Source organism: Lonchura striata, chromosome 15 (assembly GCF_050655825.1).
Source record: "Lonchura striata isolate lonStrDom1 chromosome 15, ASM5065582v1, whole genome shotgun sequence".
In the NCBI taxonomy this organism is placed as follows: domain Eukaryota; kingdom Metazoa; phylum Chordata; class Aves; order Passeriformes; family Estrildidae; genus Lonchura; species Lonchura striata.
Genome location: NC_140717.1, coordinates 4,951,520 through 4,972,196, shown reverse-complemented (window position 1 = coordinate 4,972,196; position 20,677 = coordinate 4,951,520). Strand labels below are relative to the sequence as shown.

The 20,677-nt window shown below is 45.7% G+C and overlaps 1 protein-coding gene across 2 annotated transcripts; it reads right to left on the bottom strand.

Moving 5' to 3' along the window:
- Position 1: 1 nt before the first annotated feature.
- Positions 2-20,451, bottom strand: SLC2A11 (solute carrier family 2 member 11). Of its 2 annotated transcripts, XM_021549834.3 has the most exons (12): positions 13,222-20,451; positions 11,381-11,479; positions 10,718-10,878; positions 9,290-9,414; positions 8,490-8,619; positions 8,086-8,234; positions 7,177-7,364; positions 6,790-6,900; positions 6,203-6,304; positions 6,003-6,078; positions 5,004-5,131; positions 3-4,434 (listed from the first exon to the last, which is right to left on the bottom strand). In XM_021549834.3, exons 1-12 carry the CDS (start codon positions 13,240-13,242, stop codon positions 4,234-4,236), a joined length of 1,491 nt encoding a protein of 496 aa, XP_021405509.3. In that variant the 5' UTR covers positions 13,243-20,451; the 3' UTR covers positions 3-4,233. The 2 variants fall into 2 exon arrangements, with proteins under 2 accessions (XP_085449112.1, XP_021405509.3); XM_085592986.1 differs by having other exon boundaries at positions 2-4,434; positions 11,381-20,451.
- Between the last annotated feature and the right edge of the window lie 226 nt (positions 20,452-20,677).

Sequence of the window (20,677 nt, the reverse complement as noted above, 5' to 3'; positions counted from 1 at the left end):
AAACCACCAAACAAACTGGTTCAGCTATCCAGACATGCCTCCAAATGTGCTGTGTTTTCTTTGGGAACTCTAACAATTTGAGCAATGCCACACACCTGCCTCCTCCGAGACCAAGGAGCAATAGGAAACCACAGCTACTGAAGCACAGGACAGTGAGAATGCTGAGTTTAGGTGAAGCTCACAGATCCCTCCCAGAACCCAGTTACACACTTCAGTGCTTCAGTCTTCAGTTTTGGCCATCTTAATCTGCTCTGTCATAGTTGTGGGAGCATAGTGCAACGTGCAAAAGCATTTTGTGAACAATTCCATCCACTTGTCCTTTCTCCTCCTCCTTTCCCACTTGTTATCTCACCTAAATGAATATTTTGCTCAGTGACTTGGCTGAGACTAGATAAACATTTGGGGATTGAAGGGCATTCCTGGTTTCATAGTTTATTCACCTTTTCTTAGAATTCTCTGATAGGAGGCTTAAGAATATAGGACTGCAATACAAGTGCAGCGCTGCCACTGCTCCCTGTTACTGGGGATATTCTGGCCAGCAACAAGAGTGTGATGCTGCACCTCTATGCCTGGAATATTTCATATTCAAACAGTGACTGCCAAGCGTTTACAAGCCAATATCTAATCAGGGAAATGTCATTGCTTGAATTGGCATCAAGCCTCTTCACACCAACTTGCATGCAAAGGTACTCATCCCTGCTTGCAGTCTAGGTCTTTCCTGATGCTTTCTTTGGCTACTTTGGAAAAAGTCCCTTTTTATATAGAGAAAGAGGAGCCTGAGATAATATTTCAGCATGTCATTTTGTATGGGAATAAATCATATGGGACTCCATTTTCTTCATGGTGGGAAAAGGCCATTCTTTATTCACATAACTCCTTTTTATACAGTTTTACAGACCTCTCGTGGGACTCCAACTGGTTAGTAGTTTTCTTGCCAATTACTTTTATTGGTTAGTAACAAGTTGTTGTTCTGTATTGACTGGTCACTCAAACTCTCAGTGTCTACCTGCAGGGACAGCTGATTGAAGATAATTTTCATTTTTCTATCTAATGGTGCACAAACAGTTTATGCAGGTGTGTTTTTTTTCACCCAGGAACAGATTGTTATGTTAACAAATTGCACAAAACAGGATTGCTTTCACATGGGAACTTGCAAAATGCTGGCTTTGACAAGGCCAGCCACTGATTCCAGGAGAGCAGGCTTGATTTCATGAAGCCTTTCTCTATGATTTTTCTACCTTTTTGCAACAATTTTGTTCTTTTGCAGTGTTAACACCCCCTTTGGTTTTTATGGAGTTCTTGCTTGTGTTGGTTACTGATGCAGCTGAGAATAGCTGGTGAGCTGTGTGCTCCTGCCAGGGCTTGGGTGTGCTCTGGCAGCAGCTGGGGACAGTGGGAGCTGTTGGAGATGAGTAAAGGACAAGGAGGAAAGCACCAGTGGAAGTCAAAGTCCAAGGACTGGTGCAAACTGGAGTGGGCTGGCTTGGACTCCCCAGGTGGTGGGCTGGGTAATCAGTTATCACATCCAAAGGAAAAGTTCCTGACTGCTACCTTGAGCCTCAATCCAGAAAAACCTTTTTAAGCCCTACTTGACCAAGACAGACAATGCCTGTGCATCCAGCTGTTGAGCTGACTGATCAATTGACTCCTTAAACGTAATGGTCATTGGCTGAAAGTTAAAATCTGTATCCCTATAATATATGGCAGACGCTAGGAAAATTTAATGTCAGTTTTAAATCCTGACTGTAAAATCTTTCGTTTTATCCATAACTTTCCAAGGGCAGTGTCCAAGATGGTTCTGTTAAAAGGCCTTTACAAGTTATTCAAACAGCTTAGGGGGGAATTCCTTCTCCTGGTGAGTGGCTGCCCTTGGTGGTTCCCCAGGCTAGGATGCTGTGTGTCTTTGGAAGAACCCCAACAGCAGCTGGTTGCAAGTGAGAGGTGGCTTGTGCAGAGGAGCAGTGTTGGAGGACAGCAGCAGTACTAGTTTTCCCTAGTGCTGATGGTTATTAATTAATCCAACAGTGCACAATTATTTGATTTGCAAACAGTAATGTCATCTGTGAGTCTCTGAGAATCACTTTGCAAGATGTGGTTTTGCCTAACACTTCATATAAGAAAATGTGAACAAGAGTCATAGATTTCGCAGTTGAAGGTGTTTTAATTCAGTATCAATTAACCAACTTGTTAAATGCTTCAATTAAAATTTAACAACTTAGATCAACTGAAATGTAACCACTGTTTATGTTTGCTTAATCAGTTTATAGATCCCTGATTTCAGGCCACAGTCAGAAAAAAATGCTGTAAGTTGGAATTAATGTTTTCTGCCACATGTGCTCGCAGGACTGGCTCTGAAAGTCAGGAAGCCAAGTGAAGGTGTATAATTTCTCACCAAGCCTGTTTCATACTGCCAGGTGCAGGTGGCCCTGTCCTTGCAGGGCTCTGGGAACAGGCATGGTCCTGACTCACAGGAGTAGCCACTGAAGTGTCCAAGCAGAGGACCTCTGGACACTGGAGGACTTTTCTCTTCTCTGATCTCTATGCTCCAGGCCTCTCCCTCTGCCCAGGCAGTCTCCTCAGTCCATCCCTGCTTCCCACCCTGCATGCTCCCCACTGATCCACTTCCCTTCTTGACTCTTTGCTTCACTTCTGTCTCTTGTTCTTCTTCTGGTCCTCACCAAAGGAATTGCAGAACATTTTGCCACCATCATGATGGTAGTGGCACTTTTTGCTTTGACTTCGTGCTTCAGTCTTTCCATCAGCTCCTCACTGCTCTCTCCAAACTATAGTAATGAAAAGTATCTCTTCAGTTCCCAAGTCTATGGTGTCCTGCTCTTTTCTCAAAATCCTGCATAATTCAAAATCTCAGTGTTTTCCAAGAGCAGAGGTAGCTGCTCTTGCCCATGTCTATATATTAATGATTTCTAAAATAGCACTAACCTCAAAGGGAAAAAAGTTTACTTTTATTTTTCATACATTATAAACTTCGGGTAGTAAAAGAGTCCTTGCACAGACTTCTCTTCTGAGAAATGGATCTGCTGCTCCACTCATGCCCAGTATGACAATAATACACTCCAGAAATGTTTACAGTCTTTTTATTCAAAAATGCTGCATTTTTCTTTAAAATGTAGTTTAAAAACACACTGAAAGAAACTTTACCTACTTATCTTGAAAATGTACGTGTTCTTCTTCATTGTAAACATGAGCAATGCTGTGCCTTTCATACAAAGCCAAAAGAAAAGAGCTGGCTTGACTGTGACTTTGAGAAGAAACTGGAAGAAACTTAACAGTCAGGCCAATGCCTGTGAAAGGCCATATTCAATGAGGAGTGCTGCCCTGTTCTGTATCAGGTTAACTGAAAAGAATCAATCTCACATCTGGGTCTTTGCCAGTGTGTTCTACAGAGGCAACACAGATAAGCTGCAGAGAACATTGTGAGGTGATCTAAAGATCCACATCCAAAACAAGCTGCTGCCATGCCAGCTCCTCACCACAAGTGCAAAACCTGACAAGATGCACCAGCAGTGTCTGTGGGAGCAGAAATGCATCAGAGAATTACTTGTGCTTTACAACATAGGGCTGGAAGACAACAAACAAGCCATGAAGAAAACCAGTCCAGAATAAATAGTCTGCAAAACAATGCCCAAAAGTCTGTTGTATAATAAGCCACTTAACAAGTACTAGAAGCTTTCTTTCTAATCCATCTGTCACATGTTTTTATAGCTGAAAATAATTAACTGCTCACTATTGCTTAACAAGTAGGGGTCTATTTGAAATCAGAATAACAGAAACAACAGGAGCACCAAGACAAGGGACTGAAAATTTCATCTGGTGTCTGAAAACAGAATTTAATTGCATTAATTTCTGTGTTAGAAAGCCCAGATTCAGGGGCAAGGAAAGAAGGACTTCTGAGATGGAAGTTACTTTTTGGAGAAATTCTAAAGAAATTTTCTAAAGCATTACATGGTGTTGTATGATGAGAGAATAAGGCATCATTCTGTCACTCTCTGATATGGATTCTAAAACATGCATGTTACTCAGTGCTAAAAGCTGAGAACAGATGATTGAACTTTTGCTTGGATTTATCAGTTCAAGTTTATGTTTCCAAGGTGAACTTAAGAAACTAAGAGTAATATATTGTCCCTAACTTCTCTCTTTGTGTCCCTGCAAGGGCACATAGCCACTGCTGAATTCACTGCAGAATCCCCCCAGATACCTTCTTCCTTTCTTCTGCTACAATGTGGTGGTTTTGATCTCCTCAGGGCCTTTATAGAAACCTCCATGGGTCTTTGTTTTGAAGTTGCGTTTCCTGAACTCCTCCGAGATTTCCAGGAAGGACTTTCCCTTTGTCTCAGGAAGGAAAAACCAAACGTAGAGGGCAGTGCAGACACAGACCACAAGGAATGGGATGTAGCAGAAATGTGCTAGACTTTTCTGAGGAGGAGGAAAAAACAAGACAGTGTTGGTGACATTCTGTATGATGACAAAAAGGCCACTAATCCCTCTTCCTGCGTGGTCTAAAGTCACCCAGAGAGTATTTCTGTGAATCCTGGTGAGAGTGTCACATGCCTGGATGCAGCAGTTCTCCAGCATAGACTGGAAATTTGACATAGCAAGAACAGTATTTTGAAATGTCTTTTTCTGTCTTTCTCTCTATAATTGTATAGCATGGAAGCCCTCAGTAGGAAATAAGACAGGAATGCATATTGTGGAGTTCTGCTCCTTTTTGCTTCAGGAATCATTTTAGGGAATAGTGCCAGGGTCTGGCAAAGGGAAATTACATCACATCTTTAGTTCCAGCTGTTCTCTATGAGGACAGACGAGGAATATTTATCATCCATCCCCCAAATGATTCCACTCCCAACCTCAAATCAGAAATCACCAAAGTGAACACAGAGAAAGTTTACTTTTCAAAGAAGTGCTATATATTCTCTTTTCCTGGTCACTACCAGAGCCTCTTTCTTGCACAGAACACAGAGAGCTGCTTTGCTTTGGGAACCCACCACAATGAATGGAAAGGCTGTTCCAACCAGAAACAGGTTGAACCAGAGCAGGGAGCCACAGATCATGTAAGCAGCTGGTCGGGACATTTGATCAAAAACCTCTGTGGGCAGAACTCCTGTTACACCAGCTGGAAAAAAATGGCAAGAAAGTTAATAATGTTGTTGACATTACATTAAAAGCAAGAGAATACATCTTAACAAGAAAACCCAATATGAAGTATAAGAGGTTAATTTTTAGGTTAAATATTAAGGGACTGGATAATTATTCAAACTTTCTCCTGTTAGAATGAACTGCCAGGAAAGATTTTGTAATCCACATTATTCTTACCAGGACCCAAATGTGAGAAAGGCTTATAATTAATTCAACTCCATGGCACTGTAGGGACTGGGACAAGAAATTATTGCCAGCTCATGTGGCATGTGACACTGGCAGCTTGGTTCTATTTTTACCTGCTTTTCCTCAAACTCATGTGAGCAAAGAGAGTCTCACATCTATATATTTACCATGCAAATATCCACAACATCCTGTGTATTGCCCACCCCCAGAAGCTAGTGTATTCTGCCACTGTTAGTAGGCTAACAGATAGATGTGGAAATTGTGCTTCCAGGTGTCTGCAAGAAAATAATCAGAGGGCATAGCCAACAATTTCTAGGATTAAAGTCAAGCATTAGGAATTCTGGTTTACAGACCTAATGGACTGGGCAGCAAATCAAAAGCTTGTCCTCTATTTAAGCCAAGAATCACTTCCAAATGCCTTGGCTTAGTAGCCAAGATGATTGTGAGGGGGAATAGGACACAGAGAGAAATGGGCACAGCCTGGCCCTGCACAACACTGACGGACCAGGGGCAGCAAACCCCTGGGACACAGCAGAAACTGCCTCATTCCTTGGAGTATGCTGCAGATAAAGAGGGTCTGAGAGTTTCCATAAGATGCCTGCACACATCTCCAAACCCCTGCAGTACCCAAAAGTTTCACTGAAAACACTGAGGGAACTGACCTGGTCCGATTCCAAAGCTCAGGATATAGGCGAAAATGCAGGCCATGCTGAGATAAGGCATCCAGCTAATCTGAGTCTACAGCCACAGAGACCAATGGAAAACCAGTGAGGGCACTTATTTGCCACCACTGAACACCCCAGTCACACAAAAGGCAAAGCCCAACTCCATTCCACTGAAATAATCCAGTAAAGTTTGTTACCTGCTGGCTCAGAGCGACCATGAAGACAATGGCCCATCCTGCCATGAAGGTGTACCCCCCCAGCAGCAGTGGCCTCCGACCAGCATAGTCTATAATCATGTTCTGCACAAAGTGACACAGTGAAATAAAGCAAATTATTTCACCTGGGTTTATATTTCCTGCCTCTTTCCTCTTTACCTTTTAATACTCCATTCCTACTTTGCACTACAATAACTTTCAGGATGTTGTCTGCTTCACAGCAAAAAAACCAAAACTCAAAAGAAAGTTCTGGTGGCAGGAGTCAGGCAAGAAGGGTGCTCACGGGAGATGAGAATGCCCCAGCTGCACCTAAACTCTGCCACCATCCATATGAACACAAAGCAAGAGAGTTAGACTCGTTAGAGTTTTCAGATAGTGATGGCAGTGCAATGTCTGACCAAATACCTCTGCATTAACCCATCTGGCTGGGGGTGCTGACAGGCAGCCTGGCTCCTGTGCTTAAAGGGCTTCCTTGGCATGAAAAGCAATGTAAACCCCAGGTTTGCATTTAGCAGCCTCCTCCCTGCCAGCAGAGGCTGCACGTCACCAGAGCGCACTGAGAGTCTCACACAAGTGACAGATGTGATCAGCTCACAGCTTCCCGTGCCGATTACAACGTAGGGGATTTTGTCCTCAGGAATTCCAGCCTCTTGGAACACATAAGCTGCATAAAAATACATCTGTGAAGAGAAGAAAGGAGAAAGCAGTAAGGGAAGACATCTGCAAACACATCCCATTGTTTTTCCTGAAGGGCCACGCAGAGTGACCAGAGTCACACAGGCTATTTTACAGCATCCTTCTGAATCTTCCCATAATGCACAGGTGAATTTTGGGAACCAAACACGTGCCATGTGAAGATCTCCCCAGGCAGAGAGACACTATTCATTCCTCTCCTGCTGCCAGAAGGCTGAGCCCAAGAGCTCCCAGGCACGGCCCGGGACACGCGGGCTGCTTACCGAGTCGTTCCCGCAGAGCTGCATGGCGCTGCTCAGCACCACGACGCTCACCAGCTGCCAGCGCAGGCCCAGGCTCTGGACCAGCTCCCACGGGTTCTTTGCTCTCTGGCCTTTCACTGCAGCCTGCTCTGCCAGCATCTCCTCCAGCTCTGCACTCAGGTCACTGGTGCCTCTGAGCTTCTGCAGTGCTGCAGGGACAAGGCAACCTCTTACTCCTGGGCTTTCTCTTCAGTTCGCTGCTCTGCAGGGTGAGGGATCGAGCAGCAGGCAATGGCTGCAGAAAGCTGCAGGACAGAGCCTGTGACCATGTGTGACCTTCACAGAGTTCATCAGCTGTGGTGTAGCCACTTGAAAGATTTGGGGGAAAGGGACTGCAAATCCCTCACCGTTGTTTGCCAAGTGAGTATTTCCCAGCAGTGCCAGTTTAGCTGCCATGCTTCTGCCTCAGATCTCAAGTGCCTTCCCTGGGAAATGCAGGCAATTAAGATGTTCTTGGTACACAGCACATATATCCCACAAAGTAACTCCAGCCACTCTGCATATGAGGATTTGTATGCCACAAATCTAAGTAAATCCTTTTAATATAAATTGGCTTCAGATTCGATCCTGAGCTCTTCAACCAGCAGTTATTTCACTTCATAGTTACAAAACATATTTGCCATTGTGAACACAAGTCTTACCTTTTGACCCTATTACTGTAGCAAATAAGCTTATTGTAGGAAGATGCCTTTCAATTACCTCAAGAGATCAAATATATTTAACATTATAGAATGTTCTTTAGTTTGGAAGGAGGAAGTGATCATATTTACTATTTGATATGAAACTTTCTACATGTAAAATTTGTGATGCCATTCCAAAAAATGTTGGGGCCCAAGTCTCACATATTCTGTGAAGTCACCTTAAACTTACCAGAGATGCAAGATTCTTTGTCTCCACGGTCAATCAAGAGATATCTGGGACTTTCAGGGAACCACGGCAGAGCTGTGAGCTGGATCAGGGCAGGAACCACATTGCTTGCTAAAAGGAATGGCCAGCTCTCCTCCCCTCCTAGGAGCTCCCTAGAGAAACAAACTATCACCATTTACACGGTATTTTTACACCTGGCAAAGGAGGGAGGGAGGGAAGGAGGGAGGGAGGGAGGGAGGGAGGGAGGGAGGGAGGGAGGGAGGGAGGGAGGGAGGGAGGGAGGGAGGAAGGAAGGAAGGAAGGAAGGAAGGAAGGAAGGAAGGAAGGAAGGAAGGAAGGAAGGAAGGAAGGAAGGAAGGAAGGAAGGAAGGAAGGAAGGAAGGGGTGGGCTGCTTGCTTTACCTTACCTGAGTCCAACAACCTGCCCCAGCACCAGCCCCAGGGCTGTAAAGGATGCAGAAGTCAAGGCCACAGCTCCTCGGAGCTTCTTTGGGGCACTCTCTGCCAGATACATGGGCTGGATGTTCATGCTCACACCTGGGCAAGGCAGACAAAGGCTGACCTCAGCTTGTGGGCAGAGGAGACAAGAATAAATACAGGCAGGCACTTCCCGAGGTTGCCAGCTGCACTCTTCTGTTGCAGGCCATGTGATAACTTATCTACCAGTGCTTGTTATTCACCCAAACCTTCAATTTTACCCCTCGCCTTGTGTAACTGAACACACATTTCAATATTCATCAGTAACAGCAGATAATGAAACTGAAACCTGTCAGGGCCTCAGTCCTATGGTCTTTTCAGCACCAAATCCAAGGTTATATGCAATGTTTCCTTCAATTTCCCCCCTTTGAGGGGAATATCATATTTTAAGTCCCTTATATCGATCATTTTCTGGGATGAACTTCTACAAAAGCTTTTGTGTTGGTGCTCATGCTGGTGAGTGACTTTACATTCTTACAAGCAGACAGGGATCCATTTTCAGCTCGAATTTTCTCAGTGCACAGAGATGCTTATGTGTAGCACACAAAACCCCCTTGCCTGTGTATGCTTTAAAAGAAAGCCCTTAGAAGCAAAGTATAAAATCTGTATATACTTCTTAATTCTCTGGTCAGCGTAAGGATTAATTGCTTTAATATCCTGGTTTATTCCTACTTAAATTTCTTCTGATTGTTTCCACCTTCATCCTTCTATATTTCTCATGCTGCCATACCTGCATTGATGCCAGTAAAAAATCTGCTGAGCATAATCATTTCAAAGGATTTGGCCATTCGGCTGAAGCCGGACAAGGCTGCAGCTATGATCACAAAGACATTGTTCAGCAGCAGGGACATCTTCCTTCCGAGAGAAAAGACATTTGTGAGCACACGTGTGGCAGGTTCAACCCTGGCATAAATCACTTCCCGTGGCACCACAGAACCTCCTGGTGAACCCAGCCCTGCAGGACGTGTCCCTGTGCCACCTCAGGGTGTCCCTGCAGTGCTGCCTTTAGGCTCTCTGAGGCCACCACCAGGTTCTCCCCCAGCTTCAGGGCTCACATGCAGTTCCCATCTGAATGGAGAGGAATATTCCTTCAGCAAGCCATGTGCATTTTGGTCTGAAAGTGCTAATTTGTTGAATAGGTATTTTTCACGTAATAGTGTAATCATTGTGAAACTTTGTCAGAAAGTTTTCATGTGTTCCAGGAGAAATTCCTGCTGAAAACCAGAGGAAAAAAGAGCTCTATTGACCCTTACTGTTATTATTACCAGAAATTCTCTCTAGTCCCTGCTCACTGCCTTAGCAGTCTTTGTTCCTCTTATTTATGATGGAATATTATTTTATTCCAAAATAGGACAGGGCGAAATCTCAAAAATTTAATGGATTAAGGAAGCCATATCCTTCCAGGTCCTTGTAACCATGAAAGTAGTAAGTCATGGGACCTCAAACCATAATGGGGTCTCCTTCATCATAAGAGGAGAAAACCAAAGTGATAGCACAGGGAGGCAAAAATCGAATTTCCTATAAGTTTATGTTGGTAACATTAGTTTGTTTGTTAGGTTTTTGGTGGTTTTTGTTGTTTGCTTGTTTGTTTGTTTGTTTGTTGTGTTTGTTTTTTTTTCTGAAGAGAATTGGAGATAGAGCTGTGTATGAAAGATGCATGAGGTAAGCTATTTTTCAGAGACTCAGGCATAGAGATAAAAAATCCCACTGTGGAGACTGAATGAATACTTCCTGGAATATTTCAGACCAAAATGTGAATACACAGCCTGTGAGACACGAGGAGCTGGGATGCAACCACTGCTCTTTGTAAACACCCTGTTTTTTTAGGGTCATTCCCACTGCTTATTTTGAAAATAAAAATCTTTAGTCTGATCGATTACAATTTCCCATTTAAAAGCACAAGAGAAAACTGCACAAAAATGATAGAGATTATGTAGGTAGGCACTGTGGTGAGGAGTTGAGCTGAAATCCTTGTAGCACCTCAGCTGGGCTGAGGTAATGTGGGTAATGAGAGGTAATATGAGGAAGAAATTGTTCCCCAATGAGTTTTGAGATATTCATTATTTTTAACCATGGTGGGTATTTTGCTGTAGGGATCCTGATTCCTCTTGAACTAAGGGAAGCTGCAAAGCTTCAATTCAACTCCAGCACCTCTTACCTGCCCAGCATGATGGCCATGGGACCAGCAGCCACAGCCCCAGTGAGACCTCCCAGAGGGTAAGCAGAGACTGTGAAGGACCAGAGCAGCAGGACCATGTTGCTGTCCAGGGGAGCTCCCATGCGCTCCAGCCAGGTCGTGTTCATGAACACCTGGATGTACTGAGAGAGGACACAGCTGCACAGCCACCAGAGAGGGGAAGCACATGGAGAAAGTCCCTTTATTATTATTATATCTTTTTGTCCTGTGTTTATGCTTGCAATCTCCTCCATGTGTTTTTAGCAAAGAGTTTAGGGTATAAAACTGTTGCTGTTGAAATGTTGCAGTTGGTTTATGTCTCTGTGTAGTTATTTTTGATAATTAAAAAATTGATTTCACGGGTGTCACTTTCAATCTAAGGGCAAAAATCAACTTCAAAGGACTCAGGATGAAAAATTCTAGAATTAGATTTTCCTAAAGCAGTTGAAACAAAGCTTTTGAATAAACTCTTGTGACACTAGGTCCTGCTCCAAGGTGGCTTTTGACAACAAAGTGCTCTGGATGTGAATTACACAGAGGGATCCTTGCTTTGTGTCCCTCAGCAGCAGCAGCCTGCAGATTTCCAGTGGCACACCACTGCTCAAGGGTCTGCCAGGGGCAGGCTCTCAGACCAGCAGTACTTACCGAGGCTGGGGCATTGATGATGGAGATGTTGTAACCATACTGGAAGGTGCCTCCAATCCCAGCAGCACATATTGTCAGGATCAGGATCTTGTTCTGAAGCTGAAGAAAAGGGGCAGACAATAAATAGCTGGCTTCCTCGTACAGAATACACTGACTCAAAAGACATTGAGACTTTGAGCTGGGGGATTTTCCCATGGCCATGTATACCCAGTGCATTTGGGATTCTTTGGTGTGCTGTTATTTCTGTCCTTTCATGATAATAACAGATATTTTAGATTAGAGTGTCTTTCCTGTGATGCTGCACTTGCTGCACAGAGCAGACAGTGTTTAGCAGTCTGTAATGGCGCATTCAGCATTATGAGACAGGTGAAATCGTGGCAGCAGTGGCTTCCCATGCCACGTTCAGGTCTCCTTGGGGACATTCCTTCTCGAGTATTGCCACTGGCTCACATTTCCAGTGACAGCACTGCCAGCCTCGGCAGCACGGGCAGGGGAATGGGCAGCCTCCTGTGGCATCACAGGATCGGTGCTGCTACAAAAGACAGGGCTCTTGACTTTTTCAAGGGTGCAGAACAAGCTGTCCTGGCTGGCCCAGCTCAGCAGCTGACAGCTCACTGGCAGGCTGACAACATCCAGCTTTTTCCCACTATTTTGTGCCTGTGCCTTTGGTTTCCCCATCCGTAGGTGAAATCCTGTGACAGGCAAGATGTGCCCTGAGGGAGTCTTGGGACTGGGAGCTCTATTCCATCTCAAGACCACTCTGAGCATACAAGGGGCTCCTGGTCTTTAGTCTGACACCTCCTGCACCATGTTCTGGGTGGCCCAAGGCCAGTAATGGCCTTTGCCAGCGCCCTGCTTAAAAACCCCTCCCACTGGGAAAGCTCTGATGTAACATAGAGAGCCCATGCTCAGGCCTGGCTGTTTGCCAGTCAGTGCAGGGCACCTCAGGCCAGATTGTGTTTTGCTACATGAATATGACCCCAGTGACCCCACGAACTTAAATAACCCAAAGCTGAGGACCTCTTTCTGCTTTATCTGCTCAGTTTCTTCTTACAGAGCCATCCACCAAAGAAAAGGAAATTTTGCTCTAGTCTCACAATAGCTCTAAAACCACAAATTCAAAAATTGTTGGATTTTTCCCCTTTCCTCAAAGTGTTTTCTTCTAAATAGCTTCCATACCAGCCCAAGACAGGATGTCCCTCCAGGACAGAAATAAAGTCAGACTATTCCAAGCCTGCAGCAAGAGGAGACTGAGCTCTCCTGTCCCAGCCAGCAGCAGATACATTTCACTTGCACTTTCCATGGCTACACCACTTCCCTGTCTTGTTACTGAGAACTGAGCTAAGGATTGGGCACCTCATATCTCTGCTATTCTTCATTATCCTCGTTCTCCAGGTGAGAGTTTCCTCTCCCTACAACAGCACATTTATTTTCCATTTACAATGTCCAGGAATATAGTACTCCTGCTTAGTTCCCTGCTTTCATTATAGAGTACATCCCCTCTCAAGTTGTATGTCACAGAGCTCTTTTGTGACCATGAGCTAAAGCAAAAAGGTTTGTTTCTCCCTTCAGGGGCCAGCAAGCAGCTCTGTGCTCAGAGCTGTGCTGTATTTCCAGAGTGACCTTCCCAAGCCTTCTGTAATGCCCAACTCCTGCAGTGCTTTCCCAGCCACCGTGGTGGTGTTCAGCTGCCAGGAGAGCCATTAGTCTGTCAGCTCTATCCCAAGGACTGTGATGAACTGGAAAAATAATTCTATGCAAACCTGATAGTACTTACACAGCCTTATAAAAAAATCAAATTAAAAAATATGTCAATAAGAATAGTAAAATAGATATTTTACCAGTCTCTGCAGTTTGTTCATCCTCTTTCATAGGTTTTTCTCTGTCTGCCAAAGCCTCTGGTACTCTCACGGTGCTCTGAAGGATTATTTAAATCTCCAGCATAGGAATGTGTATTTAGTCACTCATTACGTTAGGTTAAGACACTTGATTTGGCAGGTGTTTTGCCAGCTGATTTACATTCCCAAAACTGAGCTGCCTGTTCACTAGCAAGACAGTTCAATTCATTTTGTTAAAAGTCCACGAGATCCCAGGGAAATGATTCTCCAAGATCCAGATCTGTATAATCCCTCTTGAAGGCCAGTGTGCTTTACAACATCAACTCCTTCTCAGAGCATCTGGCACAGCTACCACTATCACTTCTCCGGTTAAGTGTGATCAAAGCAGAAGTGAACTACAGGGGTTTTTTTTCCTGATTGTATTTGTCCTGGAACACAATGTAGGATCTGAAAGACAAACCAGACTACTTCCCTTGGTCCCATCAGTGACAGGAATGAATGAAGCCCAAGCTTTCCAAATCCCTGGTTATCCAAGGCCTTTCCCTGTGCTCCTGTCTGTGTCCTGGTGACAGATAGGCAGTGCAGCTGTGGCTGGCAAGGCTGTGCACGAAGGCACAGAAGGCTGTGCTCCTGTGCCCTCTCCACAGCCTGGCACAGAGCAGAGAGCCACACTTAGAGCTCCTGTCAGGTACAGCAGTGCCAGCCTTACTTCTTCCTGCAGAACAGAAAGGCCCACCCTGGCAGTGGGAAATGGTGAATCCTTATGAATCCTAGAGATGGAAGCATATTGCACTGCCAGCAGTGATATTAAAGCTGCTGCTTCACAAAATATCTGGCCTTCAGGAGTAATCATCCTTTTAACATCCTTTTGTCCTGCAGAGTGAGATTTGTGAGGATCCTGACAGATTTCAGAGAGTTTGAAATAAGTGAAATGCTTTGAAATGCCTCTTTGTCCCTATTCAGGTTTTACTGCGCCTGAACGGAAATATGAGCCTGCTCCACCTCACAGTATTCTCTGGTGAACGTGTAGCCAGGGATGTGGTGCTGCATCAGCTGCAGCCACTAAGTGGCAGGAGAAGTACAAAATTTGCTGTATTAGGCTCTGAGTGCAACGTGCCAGCACCGTGCTGCCTGTGGCGTGTGGCAGGGGTTAGAGGAATGCTTCCAACAGCTTCCCAAACAAAAACTGGGAAACAGAGGTAACAGTACCACTCAACAGGCACTGACGGATTGTTTAGGCAGCATATATCAAGAACAGCAATTCATTCGAAAAGGAGAGCTTGTTCCTCATGCTGTCTGCTCTGAGCTTGTGCCAGCTGCCAGAGATGAGGGAAGTCCTGTGGGTGGGCAGTGAGATGCTGGGGATTGTGGCACAGGCTGTTCACGAGCCTCCCTGTTCCAGAGGGGCATCAACTGGATGTTGCTGTGGTGAGATCTATGTGCAGCTGGCTGCTGGGAGCTCCAGGATGTTGTCCTCTACCTTGTCTACCAACAGCTGCCTTGATGAGGAGTGAAGAGATAGATTTTTTTCATCTGCACAGCATCTATATTACTCATGCTTTGGTGCTGAGAGATGTTCACACTGGATGTTTTTCTAACTGGCTTTTTGATGGACCTTAAAAACCCCAGTTTTCCTGATGTTTCATCCTTCTTGCCAGAGTTTCAGAATTGCAGTTGTAGAAGAGAAATCTCCAGGGTCAGGGTCTGTCACTAGGGCACAACCACTGCTTTGCAGTTACTCAAACTCCTCATGCTGGAAGCCTTCATGTAAACCCGGCAGGTTTCCAGCAGGAATGTGGAGACCCACCACCTTCTTCCTTCAAATACTCTTTAACTGAACTCAAACTTGTCATAATCAGGGTGAAATATGATGCCGTGTGCATGGGAGAGGAATTCTTGGGAGAACGTGATGGCAGTGTCTGCCTGCAGTTATCTGACTGCAGGAATAAGTGGTAATCCTGCCATTAGGAAAGACCATCAACACATGCTCTTTGATCTGTCACGGACTAAGAGGTTCCAATGTTTCAGTGTGTTTTTACACCAGAATCCTCTGGACCAACTTCAAGGGGAGAAAAGGGGCCTCATTTCCATCTGTGAGGCTTGGATCTACAGGATGAATTCTCCCTACAAACACTACCCTGTAATTGCAGAAGAGATTTGGAGTGGATCTCTGGCTGGTTGCTGACTTTCCCAAGCTCTAGCCTGGCTATTTCTGCAATCCCTTCTCACTTTCCTGTAAGGACCATCACTGTAAGATACAAAATGCCTCTGTTTGCTTGTCCTCACTCTTGCAGAACTCACTCAGAATACAAAAGACAAATAATGAGATCTGCAAACAAGCAGCTTTCTCAAGAAACATGCAGCAGGTTTGCTGATTTCGTGGTGAGAGCAATGTTTATGGAACTTAGTTGTTGAAATGGATTTTTCTTTGTAGGAAACAAGTGCCTTGCTGTGACACCACAATTCTCAGTTCCAGCAGTTCACTGATGTTCTTTATAAAAACGCCACCATTTATGTAAGTTCAAGGCACTGTATAAGAACTTCGGGAAATGAGCTTCGTCACAGAGGTTTCTCAGGGCAGGGACCCAATGCAGACAGAGCTGCTGCTATCACACAGAGCCACTGGGACACTTTCCAGAGCAGTGGAGATCCATGGGAGCTGAGTCCTTTGAGGACACAAGGCTGAGACAGCCAAGGGAACTTGCTGCTTTCCCTTGCTAGCTGGGATTTTTGGATGTCAGAGGAGCAGCTGTATGTTCTATGTGTTTGATCAGCAGTCTGCCTTTTCCTCCACCTGATAAGCACTAGATCTTCTCTGGGAAAACTGAGAAAACCCAAAATACTAAAAATAATGGAAATATCTTTTTTTCAGTCCACTGTGAGCTGTAGGTCATGCTGTGGCTGAACTATTTATTTTCCTTCTGTCTCTGTATAAGATACTGATACAGGCAGCTAGTTGAAACTGAGTGACCTCAAGGCCAGAAGGAACAAAGTCCTTGCCTGAACAAAACCTCTGTTTCTGTGTGTGAGAGAAGAGCATTTAGACTCTACCAAATGGCATCAAATGTTGCTGAATGTTCCCATCAGAAGAGAGGAAAATGTGTGCAGCAGTGTCAGAGTGTCAGACTCATCCTGCTTTCTTATTGAACAGTCCCTTCAGACAGAGCTTTTCATTACAGCTGTGCCCTGGCTATTGAGAGGCAGCTGGACTGGGACTCACAGTCCTGCCTCTGGTGAAAACTAAAGTACAAATACCTTTTCTGACTCCCTGCAGGGGTCTCCAGCAGCTGACAGCACGCTCAGTTGATGTACTGCTATTGTGAGTGGAGCACAGACCTCTTTTTATAAGATGCAAACATTGTTTTTCAGTTCTCTTGTTGATTTGGCCACAGTGCTTATGAAATGGATGTTACAAAATAAAGGCCTCTGAAGGATATTCCCTACTGACAGCTGTGTGAGGTGACCTGTGGTGTAGGGGACAGATCACAAGGCAAAAAAATTTAACAAGAATTATTAACCACTGGAGAAAAATAACTGTGCAAAGAGACAGACATTTTCTTGTTTGATGTCTTCAACTCATGATCAGAAGCTGTTTTGGAAGAGGTGCTTTATTTGGATATGTGATGAGGCTCTGCTTGAGGAGATTTAAATAAGATCTTTCTCATGCCAGACACAAAGCTGTATTTTTGAACTAAAAACCATAGGAAATAAAAATAATATTAACTGTGATTTACAGCAAACCCTGTGCAAACCACATGTCCTTGGAGGGCTGAACTCTAAGTGCTATCTTTAGTTTCTTTCTAACAAACAAACAAATTTAAAAATCCATCCAATTCTGTATGATTCACTTTCTCCTGACTTTAGCCATCACACTCCAGAGTTAGCTGATTTGGAACAAGAAATCCTTTAATGAAGGAGGAAGAATTTATATATGGCTATTACACATGGAAAAATAAACATTTCAAGTGCCTCAACAGTTATGATTACACAGCTTATCTATGTGCAGCGGGTTCACGGAGCTCTTGCACCTCTTGTCCATGCAACCAAGGCCTGAGTTTGGAGGCTGAAATATCCTTCCAGAAAGGTTCTCCTGGCTGGTGTGCCTCACTTGTTCCCAGTGCCAGGGCATCAGGCATGCAGAGACCTCTCCTACACCAAGGCTCCCCTGGGCTCAGGCACGGCATGTCCTGGGCGAGACCTCGAACACGACTGGACTGAGACACAACACGGCCTCACACCCTGGCAGGGGGAGTCTCTCCCAGTGGGTGTGGGGGTATCTTTGTTCCCAGATGAAGGAAAGATTCGGGACTGCAAGCAGAGGCTGGAGCATTACCCGAGCAAGGGGCTGGGGGTTTTGTGGCAGGGAGTGAACCCGACAGCCCAGCTGCAGGAGATGCCGGCGCGTCACCAGGCCAGGCGTGACTTGTCACAGCGGGCCACGTTGCAAAACATCATCAGATGAAGTTACAAACAAAATGCCAGTGACGTTGAAGAGCAGAGGGCACATGTCAGCGGCTGGACACTCACAAGTGCGTGCCTGGGGCTGTTTTCCTGCCCCATCAGCTGCGGGCGGGGTGAGCGCCCTGCCAAGGGCGCCAGCGCTCGTTAGGGCCTGTGCTGACACGGCACAGCTCCTTTCATCCTGCGAGCCCTGGACTGCTGTGCTGGGCAAAATGGGAGCTGCTGCCTTTAAACAAAGCAGCTGTTTATCCTTGAAACAATTAGAGACGGCAGTTAGATCTTGAACTCCTTACTGAGCCCGAAACAATTATGATAAAAACAAGTTCCAGATGGGCTCAAAAGGAGTTGTTTTTGTCTTTACTGAATTAGAATGGATTCCATGTCTTCAAGTCCCTCTGGTATTTATGGACAGGAAACATGAATTACACACAATAATTTACTACAAACAAAAGAGATGACCGCTGCAACAGCCCATTTATCTTTGCTCATGTGCCTTCTTGAGGTTTATGTGCTGTTTAACTCATGGGGAGAGTTAATAGCATTTTTCTCTGTTTTCTAACTCTGTAGTTTTGGTTTGCAGAAACTGAGACAGGAAGCTGTTGAATTTATGCTGCAGGTCACTATCACCAAGCCTGCAGATGCACAATGGGTAAATACTGTCTGGCAAAGAGATACCATCACGTTTCAGTTCTTCCTTTGAAGGACTTGTGCAAAGGTTACAGTTGGGAGTCCTTCTAATTAGGTCCTCTGGCTGCTCCAAGAGCATGCAGACAGAAACCTTTTTCAAAGCCTGTCCAAAATTGACTCAAGTCTGGGCACCACACATATTTGTGTGGAAACGTTGAGTTTCTGATATCTTGGGGTTTGAAGCTGATGCTGCACATTGACAGCATTTGAGCTGATCCCCAAAGGAAGGGGAGCCCAGAAGATGGCAGGAAGAAATGTCACATCACTGTGCCACAGCTGCTTTGAGTCCCCAGGCAGGGACAGGACAAGGCAGGAGAAAATCACTGAAAGAACTCCTGGGCAGCATTTTTCTGGCAGTCCCTCTTACCTTCCTGCAGCTGAGACAAAGACTTTGGCTTTGGGCTTTTTTCAGGCTTTTAGTTCGACTTCATGATTTTATAAAAGGCATCACTATGAAGGTGTGTGCGTGAACACAAATATGTGCCTGCACTGATGGGAACTTGTGGAAGGCCATAATTCCAAAAACCCATACAATGTGACACAGATTGTAGTAAAGAACTAAAGCTGCCCTGGGGGTACTGTAGTGCATGAAGTCAGCTTGGCTGAGCTCCGAAGGGACTGAGATCATGGGCAGAAAGCAGCCTGGGAACTCAGGGTGACACTGAGATTTGTTTGGCCTCTCCCAGCGGGAGCTGGTGAACTTCCCGATGCATTTCATCACTTCTCCCCCTTCCCCCATAAACCCTAGAAAAGAGGCCTTAAGCAGAAATCTGGACAAATGGAATTCTTCAGTTTTGGCTAGAAAAGAAGGGAAGAGAAAAAGTTTGGGAAACTAATTATTACTTTTTTTTTTTTAATTTTATGCAATGACTAATTTGCACATAGTCTTTCACAGAGAGTGAATGGGATTGATTATTTGGATTCCCATCTCTGTGGAGCTAGTGAGGGCCTCCTTACAGCAGAAGGCTCCCAATATTAATCTCCCAGTCTTGGTTCAGATAAGGAAGGGGCAGGAATCATGGTGCTTGAATTCCACTTCTGTCTGGTGTCCAGGAGCACCAAGAGCAGATAGCAAACCTCTAATTCCCCACCCAAAGGAAGAGGATACGTATTCATTTATTTCATTTATTGCCTCACAGTTCTTCAACTCAGTTTCCCATTCTGCTGGATCAGGAGCTGACATGCTGGAGGGCTGAGCTAGCCCCATGAATAAGGGCAGCCCTTTGCAGAGCTCCTGGCCCAATGGATTTCCCTGCAAGCTCAGCTCTTCTCAACTGCCAGAGCTCTCACACCAATCCCAGCTCCCACCAAAAGCCTGTGCCCACACAGCCAAGCCTATTGCCACTGGGGTTAGTGTGGTGTGAGTGCTGCAGTTTGGGGTCCAAGTTCCTCACTCAGCACCATTCCCAGCATCCCTAATGCAGCTCCTCCTTCTCCCCCAGCCCCCTCAGAGGTGCTGTCAGCATCACACTGCCCAGGGCACTGGAGCCCATTCTCTGGTCTGACAAGACCCCACTGGTCTCTTGTCTTCTCCCCTCTCTCCCTCATTATGTTGCTTTAAACTCATGTCCCACCATCTTCCATCTGGGTTTTGTATTTCATCAAAGGGCACTCGGGATGGAGGTGGTGGAGGACACAAAGACCCCCTTCCCCCTCCGTAATTTCATTTCCCATTAACTGAAGGTTTAAAGGGAAATCTCAGGGCTCATTAAGGCTCTGATGACAGCTTAACCCTCTCCAGCACAAGCCCAACACCAGGCCCATTCCACATCTGAATCCAGGGTGGCTGTAACATTAGACCCGACTGCTGTGCAGGGCACACAGGTCTGGGAAGGACAATCAGCAGGAGAGTGAATGATGTCGTGTTTCTGGAGATGTGTATCAGCTCTGGTTCTCAGGAGCACTGTCTTTATGGGACACGGGGCAGAGATAGGCTCTGCTTCCTCCTGAGCAGGAAGGGCCCCTGAGCAGAGCACAGGCTGAGCTCCTCCTGAGCAGGGAGGGCTCCTGAGAGCCCAGCACGGGCTCCGCTCCTCCTCAGAGCCCAGCACGGGCTCCGCTCCCTCCCGAGAGCCCAGCACGGGCTCCGCTCCTCCCGAGAGCCCAGCACGGGCTCCGCTCCTCCTCAGAGCCCAGCACGGGCTCCGCTCCACCCCGAGAGCCCAGCACGGGCTCCGCTCCTCCTCAGAGCCCAGCACGGGCTCCGCTCCACCCCGAGAGCCCAGCACGGGCTCCGCTCCACCCCGAGAGCCCAGCACGGGCTCCGCTCCTCCCGAGAGCCCAGCACGGGCTCCGATCTCTCCTCAGAGCC